The sequence below is a fragment of the Nematolebias whitei genome, chromosome 19 (genome assembly GCF_014905685.2).
Source record: "Nematolebias whitei isolate Nwh7 chromosome 19, NemWhi1, whole genome shotgun sequence".
Taxonomy (NCBI): Eukaryota; Metazoa; Chordata; class Actinopteri; order Cyprinodontiformes; family Rivulidae; genus Nematolebias; species Nematolebias whitei.
Window position 1 is genome coordinate 38,338,818 of NC_056516.1, and position 15,287 is coordinate 38,354,104.

A 15,287-nucleotide genomic window follows, 5' to 3' on the forward strand; every position below is an offset into this window, starting at 1 on the left:
TCAAGGACCAGAGTTGGGAACAACTACATTAGGGCATAATGACACCGACAGGACCACGTCATCTGCAAACAGCAGAGACAGAATCCTGAGGCCACAGAACAGAGCCAGTCACCAGGAGCTAACTGACCAGCCCCCCCCCCCAGTCCTGGCTCCAGTGTGGGGCCTGAGTACCCCATGTCAAGGTGAGGGACCTTCTGTCCATGCAGGTATCATCAATGGTTCTTTATCTGGCCTGTCACTTGGAACCAGTTTGCTCTGGGAGACCCTACCAGGGGCCTGTGCCCCCGACAGCAGAGCTCTACAAACTCCTCCACCGTGATAAGGTGGTGATTCAAGGAGGAGCGAGAGTAAAACTTCTACCTTCATGACTCATTAAAGGACTAATTTCACATAATTTGATTCCTGCTTGACTTTAAATCATTAAATATCAACATAAAAATATATTCCGTTGACGATTTACATAAACAAAGTTGGTGTTTTTAGTGAGGAGCTGAACGTTTCAGAATAAACTCTTTACTTTTTGAGCATCGGCTGCTGAAATGCTAAAAGAAAAATCTCACAAAAACAATTTATTACAGAAGATATTTTAATGTGATGATCCTGATGTTGTAGCACATAATATTCAGATCAACAGTTATTTAAATCAAAAAGTTTCTGTTTCTGTCAACACATTTTAAAGGAAGTTTTAACCGTTTGTGACATAAAGTTCCTAAAACCAGCCGGGCTGCACCTTCTGGATCCTGGACTGAGATCAGACAGGACCGAACTTTAAACACATGAATCAGTTTTTGCTGATTTCTCACAGATATTTCTGTGATGATCATGACAGTGTCTGTCAAACCAGCTCTTCAGACCATCAGCTCTTCTCTTCCCCATCGTCACGCAGTAGGTTTTTTGATTCTTCTTGTTTTCATTCTCGGTCCTTCCTTCAGCCCAAAAGCTCAAACTAAGACATGAAAAACGGGAGGAACAAAAATATAAAACCTGGAGAGTGATTTTTCTTGTTAACACTTGGCTTTTCCAACCATCAAACCTTTTGATCAGAGGTGATCCGTCCACCCACAGCCACTCAGTCTCTGACCCCGTCAGTCCGATCCAGAACTTGTCATCCTCGGTTGTCTTCAAGTCTCTCACTCTTCCCACCAGAAACTCCTGAACAGGAAAAGTTGATGAAAATGTCTCTGAGAGACTTTTGTGTGCTGAGATGAAGAAACCTGAAGATGTGCTGAAACCTGAGAACATGAACCTGCAGCAGTGTTTCATACCTGCTCCTCTCTGCTGGAGATCTTCACCAGGTCTCCTCCAAAGTCTTTGCAGAAACATCTGCTCTCCTGCCAGGTGAGTCCATAGGTGTTGAAATAATAACACTTTCCTCCATGAAGCTCCCAGTCTCCTTCAAACACCAGACATCTTTTACCTTTGGAGAGATGAGAGCAAAGTCTTCATGGAGTCAGGAGGAAGAACTCTGTTGATGTTTGTGTGATTTTCTGAAATACATTTCTTTCATACCGGTAAATATTATCTTACTTTAATGTGTGATTATTGTTATTCATTATGTTTTTATATGGCTGCAGTCTGTGAGGATCCACAACTTTTCCTCCTCCACCATAACCTTCAGCACTGGTTCCCCTCAGGGCTGTGTGTTGAGCCCCCTCCTGTTCACTCTGCTCACATATGACTGTGCAGCTACCCATCCAGGCTGCCATAATTTAAAGTTTGCAGATGATACAGCGGTGGTTGGATGCATCACAAACAATGGTGAGTCCCCCCCCCCCCCAAAAGGAGTATCTGTGGTGGAAGTGGTCTCCAGCTACAAGTACTTGGGTGTGCACCTGAACAACAACCTCAGCTGGAGCAACAACACCACCAGCCTGAAGAAGAAAGCTCATCAGAGACTCTACTTCCTCAGACGGCTGAGACGAGCTGGTCTGGAAGCTCAGTCCTCACCTCCTTCTACAGGTGTGCAGTGGAGAGCATCCTGTGCTCCAGCATCAACGTGTGGCATGGAGGCTTTTTGGGTGTAACTGGGACCTTGAGTACACAATTTCCTTCCACCTCATGTACCACATGTGATGCGAATGACAATAAAGTCACCTTGAACTTTGACCTTGTATCATAATTTTATGCATTAAAAGAGACAAGGTGGATCTTTTGTTCTGGAGAGATTCTGTTTCCGGTAGGAAGGATTTCTTAGTTGCGCGCCTGCACTTTTCAACAGACCAAAAATGAGTTAAGGATTATTGGTTAAAAAGCTGGTCACACAGTTCGAGCAGAGATTTCCCATAAGCTGTTGACGATCACCACTTCAGAGGCGTGGCCTCTGAAAACTGTTGATCTCTGAATCGTCAGCGCCATTTTGATCGCCGCCACCTCGTGCGCTAAAATGGCCCAGCGCTGAGTTTTGTTTTTTACATGTGTGTAAAATAAACCTTCTGAAATGACAATAGATCGCGTCTTCGGAGCCTTTTGAACAACACGTACACTTCCTGTTTCTGTCAGTCCATCAATGTTTCTTTAAGATCAGCAGGACAGAAAGGAGATAAACATATATAACTTACTTTTTCATTCAGGAGGTGGAGGACATGACGGCTTCATTGTGACGGCTGCTTTTATTAGTAAAGCATTTGAATTCAGTTGGTCTCATTTCTTATTTTACAATATCACCTTTCAACCCTGAAGGTCTCACCTAATAAGTTTGTCCTCAAAACTTCGTTGTCCTCTGTCAGGCTTTGGACAGACTGACTGAGGCTATTCACATCATGAGCTGAAAAAGACAAAAACAACAACAAACAACAGTCTTTTAAATTAGATTCAATCAAATCAATAATGTTTTTACACTCTGGAGCTCCATCTCAGACTCTAGAGGCCTCAGTCAGCAGGTCAAAGGTCAACAGTCATGACCTCTTGTCTCTAAAAACAAGTTGGCAGCTCGACTTAGGTTTGTTTTATTTGAGGCAGAGCCCTATAAATATATATATATATATATATATATATATATATATATATATATATATAAATATATGGCGCTGATTTGAAGGAACCACCAGACAGAACCAGACCAAAGAGAATATGATTACCCATAATGCACTGCAGCAGCAAACACTTCATAATTCCTCGATAGCCATGTGAGCGATTGATAAAGTCAGACAGAAGACGGTTATTAGAAAAGAAGCTATTATTTAAAGAACACACAGGAAGTACTACCAATACAGGAAGTAGACCTAGACAGGTGACAGAACCAACGGGACACAAACCACAGAAGAAGAAATTACTAATAAAGTAATTTCAAGCAGCTCATACATGAAGAAGAAGAAAAAGAAACTCCAGTGCTGGAAGAGGACATAAAACCCATGTGAGCCATTTGAGTCAGACAGATAATCAGAAATAAATCATACAACGGTAATTCTTCTTTAATGTAGGAGTTCAGGTCTCTCAGCTTCTTGCAGTCACAAGGTGGAGCCAACAAGCCACACCTGTGGACCAGCTCCCTGATGAGCTGCAGAAGACCTCCAGTCACTGCTGGAGCATTACACGCCTAACGGTAGTTGTGTTTCTGGCCCCTGTGCATTATTGGATGAAAGATTAACTTTCCTTGAGTCCTTTGTGTTTTCAGTTTTTGGTTCTGCTGCCTTCCTGTCTGGACTCCCACCGTACGACCTCCAGCTCCACTGTGACTTCGTCAGCTGTCTCCTCGCCCTCCAGACACTTGCCTACCTCAACCTGGAACTCTCCTCGGACGTTTTCCTTCACTCACTGAACCACTGGATCACCTGCAACTTCAACAAACCCTCCTAGATCCAGTCCCTCCCCGACGTGCACGTTGCTGATGCCATCACTTGTAAATAAACCGTGTTGAACTTTTATTTGGTCTCGAAATCTGTTCGGTCCATATTCTCTGGGTATTCTGATAAACGTTACATTTATTCTGTTATTCAAAAAGGAAAACTGTCACATGTTGGTTTGTTTTATTTCAGTCATTTGATTTATTTTAAAGCCAATATAAATAAATGACTTTTTAAGATTTACCAAAGACTCCGAGAGCGATGACGGCAGCGGCTAAAACTCCACCGAGAACCAGCAGGGCCGCACGCTCTGAGGTGACCTTTGACCTCCAGCTCGACTCATTTTGGTGAGAATCTGCTATAAAGGGAACACAAAACGAAATGCAATACATTTGAATAAACATGTTTGTAACGGTCCACAGCGTGCAGCTGACATCTTTTTCAGTCAAAGATTTACTGCGTTCAAATTTATTAAATTACATTTTATTAAGATCTGAAGGATAACTTTAAGATTTTATAAAAGCATCAAACATAAAAACAAATATTTATCAAACATCAAGACGTTGGATCAGGAGGAACCGCTGCACAAACAGGGAATTGGACGTTTGACGTTTTTAAAATTGAAACATTTCTGCTCAGTCACATCCTGGTTTATAGAAACTTTGATCACTTGAAGCTGTTTCCTCTGAAAGATCGACTCCATCTTCAGCTCGTCTGTGACTGATTTTATTTATACGTTAAAAACCAAAGCCGATGTAAACCGTTAGAATCAGAGCGCTTCATTAAACGCTTCAGGCTTTTACTCACCTGGTGGTTCTCTTGGTGAAATCTTGACCTCGGAGTAAGTGCTGTGGTCTGATGGAGAGAAGGTTCCTGCAGAACAAAACCCACACGACACGTTTATCCACCCGCTCTGACCGGCGGGCGAGCATGTAGTCAGAAAAACTCACCTCTGTTGATTCTGGTGAACTTCACATCAGCGTACGTTACATCAGCTTCAGGCATCTTTCTGCTGAGATCAGACGTCAGCTTCTGGTTTTAAAGAGCTTCCTGGAGATAAGGAAGACACGCAGAGACGCAAGGACGTCCCAGAGACATGGCGTCCATCCACGAGCCGTGCACAGACACGAGTCGCGTTAGCTCAGATCACGTGTCGTTTTTGTTGTTTATGGACAAACTTCTCTGTATTTTCTGTGAAAATGCAGCACGAACGCTGAGAGCCGAAGGACGGCTGACATTTGTCAAAGAAGCTAAAAGCTAATTAAGAAAACAACATTTTAACGGAGCAGAACACTGAAGAGCTTAAACAAGAGCAGTAGCAAAGAGAGAAAATGAGCAGAAAAGTAGCTCAAAGCCAAAATTAGCAGAGCAAAGTAACAGTTGTGAAAAATTTAACGTAACAAAACTGTGACTAAAAGCTTAAACTATCGAAGCAAATAGTAGCTAAAAGCTAAGTTTAGCAAAACAAATTGTAGCTAAAAGTTAAATGTAGCCAAACTGTGGCCCAAAGTTTGGGCCCCAAACCAAAGTAGTTAACAGAACTGTCTTCATCACCATCTTCTACCATTTATTTGTGTTTGGGTCCAGGAGAGAAATCCAGACCTTCCCCTCCTTCGCCATCTGCCTCGGCTGCAAAATGCTCCAGTGCATGCCGAAGGTCGTGACCTGAAAACGCCAACAGAACCACATCATCTGCAAAAAGCAGAGATGGGACCCTGAGATTCCCCAACTGGACACCGTCCACTCCAGGACTGCGACTTGAGATCCTGTCCATGAAGACCACAAACAGGATCAGAGACCAGGGACAGCCCTTGGGGGTCCAACCTGCACCGAGAACTGGCTTGACTTTGTGCCGAGGATGCAGAAACAGCTTCTGATCATTTAAAACCTGTCTGTAAATGGTTGCCTCGTGCCACAAACTGATTCTTTGTGTTTAATATCCAGATTCTGTCTTCAGCTGAAACAGAAGCTTCAGCTGCAGTTTGTCTCCAGAGCTCACGTGTTCACCGTCCTGGCTGATGTCAGGCAGATGTTTAGGATAAACCTCCTCTGAATATTACAGCGGGTGAAAGTGGAGCAGGAAGTGTGTGAGATATGTGCAGCTACAGAACAGGAAGTCCCACAGAGAAGATGTTCTCTGATGCTGCTGATTAGATGAAATATAACTTTACAGGAAACGTATGGTTGTCACATCCTGGCTGGAGTTTTAAGAAATGTTGCAACTTAACATCAAAGTTCAGGCTCAGTCGTCCAGGTACAAACTCCAGTAATGGTCATCAGGTCATCTGGACAGTTTCGTTGTTGTGGAAAGACGTTTCGCCCTCTGTCCGAGTTTCAACTTAATCACGTTTTTCTACCTTCCGAGAAAATATTCTCAACAAAACCAACAAAAACGCAGATCGTGACTGAGATCTTCACAAAGATGTTTGTTTTTCACAGTTTTTGTTAAAGATAGAAACTTTTTCCAGCCATCATCCATCCATGCATCCATCCATCCATGCATGCATGCATCCATCCATCCATCCATCCATCCATCCATCGGATCTGGACTCAGGTCTCGGCTGCAGCATCTTGAGCAGGGAGGTCCAGACATCTCTTTCCACAGCCTCTTCCAGCTCTTCTGGGAGGACTCCAAGGTGTTCCCAGACCAACAGAGAGACGTAGTTTCTCCAGCGTGTCCAGGGTTTTTTTTTTTTTCTTAGGGAGACGTCCAGTGTCATTAGTAAATGTGTATTGTTGTTGTTGTTGTCAGTGTCTTATCATGTTGTGCTGTGGTCCAGTGTGTCCACAGACGATGTGTGTGAGGGTGGACATGTTTGGAGGTTGCTGTGTTGAAGCTCCATGGATCAGCCTCTCTGCAGCTCTCAGCACCTTCACTGAGCTGCTCTTGTTCTTCACAGGTAGAAGGTGGGAGCTCTCGTCAAATCATCATCTCCAGCATCATCTTGTTCCTGCCAGGCTTTTCATCCACTGACCACACACACCTGGAAACATCAGGGGGACCAGCAGCTGTTTAACACATCTGGAAGGAAACCAGTGAGATTTTAATACGACCAGTATGATATGATGTCATGTGGGGGAGTGGTGGAGCAGAGGGTAGAAGATGGGCCTGTGATCGGAAAGTCGCAGGTTCAACTCCCGGTACCGTCAACATCAAAATGAGGTGGAAAAGGTGAAACACCCACACCTGCCTCCACCCTCATTGGCCCCACTCTGGGCCCCATGAGCAAGGCACTCAACCCCCACCATCTGCTCCTAAACAGGTCTCTCTAGAAAATGAGTTTTTGTGACTCAGTGAGTCGACCTGGATAAATAAAGATCAATGAAAAAATAAAGTTTAAAATAGAAATACTCACATCATGAGGCCGAGGTTGTGTGTGTGAGACGCGCACGTTCCTGAGGTTGTGTGTGAGACGTGCACGTTCCTGAGGTTGTGTGTGAGACGTGCACGTTCCTGAGGTTGTGTGTGTGACGTGCACGTTTCTGAGGTTGTGTGTGTGACGTGCACGTTCCTGAGGTTGTGTGTGTGAGACGTGCACGTTCCTGAGAGGCCACAGACAGAGCAGCTGCAGCTTTTGTTGAGTTCCTGTAGTCCTGCAGTTTTCAAGCTGAAATGAAAAAGCATCATGAAGATGAACTTTACAGTCTCTAGTTACCTGTTCATAGAAACACATGGAGGTGTCTCACCTTGTGACTCACAATAAAATATGTACATGTATGAACTCTACTGAACTTATAATGATGCTCCTACTCTCTGAAGGTGAACCCATGGTACCACACCATCTCTCAGTCGGACAGTCTGACCAGTTTGATCAAAATCCTCCAGTTTAAAATCCTCACTGCTCAGATGAATCCTCCTCAACGATCGACTGTCCATTCCTGGCAGAGCTCGCCCCCGAGGACTATCAATGGCTCTGCAAGGTAATACATACATATTTGGAGGCAGTGGCCACCTCCAGTGACCCCTGGAAGAAGATGGCGGCCATCACTGGTCCCTCATCATTTGTTACAGCTTCCTCTGTTGCCGGTTCATTTCTTTCGTTGCATCATCTGCTGCAGCCTCCATGGGTGCATCGTCTGCTGCAGCTCCCCCATCTGACTCATTTGTTGCAGTTCCCTCGTCTTACTCATAGGCTGAAGCTTCAAATTCAAAACTGGTTTGACTGAACATTGTTGGATTTTTACCTGGATTATTGAGCATGAACTTTGGTGCTTTAAATTAAGAACTGAATTCAAACTCTTACTTCTAACCTACAAGGCTCTCAAGCTCCATCTTATTTGGGATCTTATTGTTCCATATTTTCCTAGCAGAGCACTTCACTCCATAGATTCTAACATGCTCTGCTTTGATTGTTGGACCCAAATGCAGACGGACTCAGAGGAACACAAGGGGCAAAAATAAAGAGAACTTATTAATAAAAACTCAAAACAAAAGCTGACGAGGCAGCAACTTACAAAAACCAGTATTAAAGGGAGACGTGGAGGAAATGGAGCATGAATGCGAGGAAGCACAATCTACGGACAAGCTAGAAACACAGAGACTCTGAACGTAAAGCAACAGAAGAAGACACAGAGGAGCACAAGGAGCTGGAGGCATAAGCATCATGAGCGGCTGCTTAGGCCCCCAGGCCACTAGGAAGCCCAAGTGGAATTTATTTTATTTCTTTTTTAGTAATGATTTTTATTTAGAAAGCCCACATTATTTATATATTCTTAGTTTACTTGCTGAGCCAAGTTCTAACTGTAGCTTTTCGTTCTGAATTTCATGATTCCTACATCTTTGAACGCACCATGGCTGTTCTGACGCACCGTCCTGCTTAAAGTTCGCAGCTTTTGAGCATCTGTAGTTGGTTTCTTGGTTTCCTGCTGTGTGTAATGACAGCACGCGAGTCTAATGATGTTATATCATTTAGTCTGGATGTTAGCGTCATGTTAACATACTTTAGTCATGCAGAAATGAAGTTGCATGTAGTGTGCTGTTAAAGGTAATAAGCCAAGTCGTGCTCTCCATGTGCCTCATGCGAGATGTTTAGTTTATATAAGATGTAGAATATACTTTATATTGCTTTATGTTGCTTGCTGGATGATTGAGCTTACAACCCTTTTTTATATTGCTTTATTATTGAATATAGTCCTTTGCTACTTTAGTTATCACAATATGTTTGTCTCGTCTATAGTAATAAGTTGATTAATAATTTTTTGTATTATTTCAGAAACACAACAAATAAATCAACTTGTTGCTCTAAACTAGTTGATTTCCTGGAGAACACTAAACCCTCTGCTCTTTAATTCTGTTACACACATCAAAGTTCATGCTCAATAATCCAGGTAAATTAATCCAACAATGTTCAGTCAGGTCATCTGGACACTTCCTTTTTTTGTCTCTCAACAAAAAAAAAAAAGTACAGTCCAGATGACCTGACTGAACATTGTTGGATCTATTAAACACAATTTTATTCAAAAGTTGTGATTTTTTTAAACAATAATAAATATAGCTAGCTAGCTAGAGATAGCTCTATCTATCTATCTAGATATATATATAAAGATAGATGGATAGATAGGATATGTGGGTGTGGGTGATATCATGTAAATCATTCTCTATACTTGCAGAAAAAAGAAAATTGGTCTTCGGTGCCCCAAGCAGGGCTGTCAGAGCTGCAATGAGTTTATGTCAGGTGGGTGAATGATCTGATCATCTGACTGTTGATTGCAATAATCCACATTATTAGCAGAAATAGAGGGCCCCAAACCAAATCTCGCTTAGGGCCCCATGGAGGCTTGGGCCGGCCCTGCCTGGGCAGATACGAGGAACAGGAGAGAGGAAGGAGCTGGAGTTGAGTACATGAGGAAAGAAACACTGAGGAAACTGGAAACACAGGAAAATCAGACTCGGAAACTAAATAAAAATAATCATAAGTAGAGGCAAAACATACATATATAACTTTATTATAGATTTAACCAAGGTAGAACACTGATAACCAGCTTTTAAGCTAAACTTTATCCGAGATCATACTTGAAAAGTGCATGAGCCCACTGAGCACCATGAGTTTGTCTCAAGTGGATCATCGATAAAATGTCTTAAAATCTTTATAGTACAATAAACTTGGTGAGTACAACACCCGCAAATGTCCTTACAAAAGAACAAAAAATGCTTGAGAAGCTTATGTAACTAATTCTGTTGCTAAATAAACTAAAACTTCTTCCTTAAACTGGTGAAGTCCTCTTCTGTCCCACAGTGTGCAGGTGTGCACACCCAGATATTCCATGTGCGTTTTCTTCAAAATGAATCAAACATGACAGAATTTGATCATAAGAAGCATCATCCACACGTCAGCATGTGGCCAGTGACTTCTGAAAGTAATCACTCTTTGCTTTGTCCGTGTTTATTAAGCTACCTGTGTAATCTGAATAGATTAACAGAGGATTCTGCAAAAATACAGACTGAACACGGTTTTACAAGACAAATAAAAAGTATCAAATAGAAAACTATAACAAAATGTTATCACAATACAGTGTCACAGGCATTGATAGAGACTGGATTATTGAGATTAACTTCTTTTCACGTCATAATTTACACACACCATCAGAAACAGAAAATACAATTTAAACTTCAAGCCCACTTTGACTTAACAGAACTTTATTAAAACTATTTTTGTAGCATACATACAGTATGAATTGTGGTATTACACAGAAAGTTTATTTTAATTTATTTCCTTTTATGCAGGAAATGTTTAATGAACAGAGTTAACTTGTTTTAAAACTTCTCTTTATTCTCAGGCTTTTGACACCATATGAGATGTGGAATTAATTATTGTTATTTATTTGATTCTCCTTTAATTTATTTATTTTAGAATTGCATAGCTGTTTATGTCTTTTTAATCCTTTTTTTGTGTGTATTTTACTCCTTTTGTGCTTTTTACCTTGTCTGTACTGCACCTTGGTCCTGTATGTATTTTTTTAAAGTGCTTAATAAATTCGTTTGGATTGGACCGTGTCATGCAATTGTACAAAGTGCATTTTGGAGCATTTTGGATTTGTTTTATCCTGATATGTCACCACGGGCCACGTACCGTACACAAAAAAAATTTATTATAAAGTGGGGAAAAAATATCTAGAGGGCACTTGCCTGGTCTAGAGGGGACAGTAGGACCACCTAAAGTCTATCTGCGCACAGTCTTGCTGGCTAACTGCTTGAAAACCAACAGCAGTCAACTCTGACAAAACAAGTTCAATTTATTTTAAAGGTAAATATTTTCGTCAGTAATGAACATTTAGTTACAACAATTGAATCGCCACCTTATCGTGGTGGAGGAGTTTGTGTGCCTGAATGATCCTAGGAGCTATGCTGTCGGGGGCAATTATAATTGTCCCTGGTAGGGTCTCACAAGACAGATTGGTCCTAGGTGATAGACCAGACAAAGAGCGATTCAGAAGATTTTTATGGTCATGACACAGCAAGGAACTCAGTGTCCCTTGCCCGGACGTGGGTTACCAGGGCCCCACCCTGGAGCCAGGCCTGGGGGAGGGGCTTGTCAGCAAACACCTGGTGACCGGGTCTCTACCCATGGGGCCCGGTCGGGCTCAGCCCAAAGGAGCAGCATGGATTTGCCTTCATGTGGACCCACCACCTGCAGGAAGGGCCATAAAAGTCGGGTGCGTGATGCCATGGGCAGTGGCCGAAGGTGGGGACCTTTGCGCTCTGACCCTGCCTTATCAAAGCTGCTCTTGGGACAAGGAACTTGACCTCTCTGGTGGGGAAGGAGCCTGAGCTTGTGCGTGAGGTTGAGAGGTACCAAATATATATAGTTGGGCTCACCTCAACGCACAGCATGGGCTCTAGAACTGATCTCCTTGAGAGGGGCTGTACCTTATTCCACTCTGGAGTTGCCCATGGTGAGAGGTGTCGAGCTGGTGTGGGTCTACTTGTAGCCCCCAATTTGGTGCCTGTGTGTTGGAGTTTTCCCCAGTAGATGAGAGGGTGGCTTCCCTTTGCCTTCGGGTGGGGGGACGGGCTCTGACTGTTGTCTGTGCCTATGCACCGAATGGCAGTTCAGAGTATCCGGCCTTCTTGGAGTCCTTGGCAGGGGTGCTGAAAGGTGCGCCAGCTGGGGACTCCTTTATTCTGCTAGGGGACTTCAATGCCCACATGGGTAATGACAGTGTGACCTGGAGGGGCATGATTAGGAGGAACGGCCTCTCTGATCTGAACCCGAGTGGTGATCTTTTGTTGGACTTCTGTGCTAGTCAGTTTGTCCATTGCAAACACCATGTTCGAACATAAGGGTGTCCATAAATGCACTTGGCACCAGGACGCCCTAGGTTCTAGATCAATGATTGACTTCGAAGTCGTGTCATCTGATTTGCGGTCGTTTGTTTTGGACACTCTGGTGAAGAGAGGAACTGAGCTGTCAACTGATCACCACCTGGTAGTGAGTTGGATCAGATGGTGGGGGAAGATGCCAGATAGACCCGGTAGACCCAAACATTTAGTGAGGGTTTGCTGAGAACACCTGGCAGAAGAACCCGTCAGAGAGATCTTCATCTCGCACCTCTGGGAGAGCTTTAACCACATCCCAGCTGAGGTGGGGGAGATTGAGTCTGAGTGGGCCATGTCCCGCACCTCACTTGTTGAGGTGGCTGCCTTGAACTGTGGCCGCAAGGTTGTTGGTGCTTCTCATGGTGGCCATCCAAGAACTCGGTGGTGGACACCCCAGGTTAGGGAGGCTGTCAAGCTGAAGGAGGAGTCCTATTGGGCCTTATTGGCCAGTGGGACTCAGGAGGCAGCTGAGGAGTACCGGAGGGCCAAGCAGTCTGCAGCCTTGGCTGTCTCTGAGGCAAAAGCTCGGATGTGGGAGGAGTTCTGTGAGACCTTGGATAACGACTCTCTGTCGGCTCCTAGGAGATTCTAGCAAACCAGCAGGTGGATGAGGAAAGCAGCTCTTTACTAACACTGTGTTCAGTGAAGGTGGGGTACTGTTGACCTCAACCAGTGATGTTGTTGGGAGGTGGAAGGAATACTTCTCGGACCTTCTCAATCCTACCAGCACGTCTTCCATGGAGGAAGCTGAGTCGAGGGACTTTGGGGCTGATCAATCCATAACTGTGGCTGAAGTCACCGAGGTAGTTAAAAAGCTCCAAGGTGGCAGGGCTCCAGGAGTGGATGAGATTCACTTTGATTTCCTTAAGGCTCTGGATGCTGTGGGGCTGTCTTGGTTGACATGCCTTTGCAATGTCGCATGGACATCAGGGGCAGTGCCACTGGATTGATAGACTGGCGTGGTGGTTCCTCTCTTCAAAAAGGGGGACCGGAGGGTGTGCTCCAATTATAGGGGCATCACTCTCAACCTCCCTGGTAAGGTCTATTCAGGGGTACTGGAGAAGCGAGTTCGATTGTTGGTCGAACCTCAGATCCAGGAGGAACAATGTGGGTTCTGTCCTGGCCATGGAACACTGGATCAGCTCTTTACCCTCGCTAGGGTCCTTGAGGGGTCATGGGAGTTTGCCCATCCTGTCTACTTGTGTTTTGTGAACTTGGAGAAGGCAGTCAACAGTGTTCCTCGGGGTACACTGTGGGGGGTGCTCCGTGAGTATGGGATTGGGGGCCCGTTGTTACAGGCTGTTCAGTCCCTATACAAGCGGTGCGAGAGCTTGGTTCACATCGACGCAATAAGTCGGACCCCTTCAGGGTGGGAGTTGGACTCTGCCAGGGCTGCCCGTTGTCACCAATTCTGTTCATAACTTTTATGGACAGAATTTCTCGGTGCAGCCAGTAGGCGGAGAGTTTTCGGTTCAGTGGCCTCAGGATTCCATCTCTGCTCTTTGCAGATGATGTGGTCCTGTTGGTGTCATCGTGATCTTCAGCTCTCACTGTAGCGGTTCGCAGCCCAGTGTGAAGCAGTTAGGATGAGAATCAGCACCTCCAAATCTGAGGCCATGGTCCTCAACCAGAAAAGGGTAGATTGCTCTCTTCAGGTTGAGGGTGAGGTTCGGCCTCAAGTGGAGGAGTTCAAGTATCTCAGGGTTTTGTTCACGAGTGAGGGAAGAATGGAGCATGAGATTGACAGACGGATTGGTGCAGCGTCTGCAGTTTTGCAGACTCTGTACCAGTCCATTGTGGTGAAGAGGGAGCTGAGCTGTAAGGCAAAGCTCTTTGTTTGCTGGTCGGTCTACTTTCCTCCCCTCACCTATGGTCATGAACTCTGGGTAGTGACCGAAAGAATGAGATCACAGATACAGGAGGTTGAAATGAGTTTCCTCTGCAGGGTAGTTGGACTCTCCCTTAGAGACAGGGTGAGAAGTTCAGTTATCAGGAGAGACTCGGAGTAGAGCCACTGCTCCTCCACCTCGAGAAGAGCCAGTTGAGGTGGTTTGGGCATCTGTTAAGGATGCTTCCTGGACGCCTCCGTAGGGAGGTGATTCTGGTATGTCCGACTGGGAGGAGACCCTGGGGAAGACCCAGGACACGCTGGAGAGACTATGTCTCTCGGTTTGCCTGGGAACGCCTTGGAATCCTCCCAGAAGAGGTGGCTGTGGAGAGAGATGTCTGGGCTTCCCTGATCAACGTGCTGCCCCCAAGACCTGAGTCCAGAACAAGAGGAAGATGATGGATGGATAGTCACAACAACTGCATCTAAACAGAGGTGGACGTTTAAATGACATTCAGCCGGTGAAACGTAAAAGGACCGTAGATGTAGATGATGTGACCTGAGTTGAATGATATTTTAAAAATATCTAAAGCCATGAGGATAAAAAATATGGTTTTAACTAATGAGCCAGGGAATAGGTTTTTTGGTTAAAAGAAATATGCAAACATCTGTGGATAACAGAAACCTCTTTGGAAGAGACTGAAATAATATTCAACTTCATTGAATATGAAGTATTGTAACTGAAAAAAATGTTTGACATGTTTTCAGAATAAACATGAACATTAGATGACATAAAATTAAGACGGTGCAGTTTAACCAGTAAAATAGTTATAAACTGGTTCTTAACTCGGCCTGAAGAAAGAGCTGTAGATCTTTCCTTGGTCTCAAGACGAAGGGGTCATGACTTTAAAGTTGAACCACGAGCGTCTTTTACAGACTGAAAAAAAACTTTGAACACATTAACCTGTTTTTGCTGATTTTTCACAGATAATTTTTTGAGGATCATCACAGGATCTGTCAGCCCAAACCATCAGATTATCAGCTCCTCGCATATCTCCCAGCCTCGCACAGTCTGCACCAGGAGAAGATCCACTGATGTCATCAGGCTGGCCAGAAAACCAAAAACTCAAACTGAGCGATGAAGAACAGAAAGAAAAACTGAAATTAAGCTCCAAGTTGTGAATCTGAGTTTTAAGAAAATAATTTCCAACAATCAAACCTTTTGTTCAGAGGTGATCCGTCCACCCAGATCCATCTACCTTCAGTCCCTGAGTCCGTCAGTCCGATCCAGAACATGTCCTCCACAGTCGTCATCAAGTCTCTCACTCTTCCCACCAGAAACTCCTGAACAGTAAAAGTT

At 44.2% G+C, this 15,287-nt stretch overlaps 1 protein-coding gene across 1 annotated transcript; it reads right to left on the reverse strand.

Moving 5' to 3' along the window:
* On the reverse strand, positions 1 to 4,787 carry LOC119425532 (C-type lectin domain family 1 member B-like). The gene is made up of 7 exons (XM_037693059.1): positions 4,733 to 4,787; positions 4,590 to 4,655; positions 4,027 to 4,140; positions 2,687 to 2,764; positions 1,266 to 1,417; positions 1,026 to 1,152; positions 1 to 62 (listed from the first exon to the last, which is right to left on the reverse strand). Exons 1-7 carry the CDS (start codon positions 4,785 to 4,787, stop codon positions 1 to 3), a joined length of 654 nt encoding a protein of 217 aa, XP_037548987.1.
* Between the last annotated feature and the right edge of the window lie 10,500 nt (positions 4,788 to 15,287).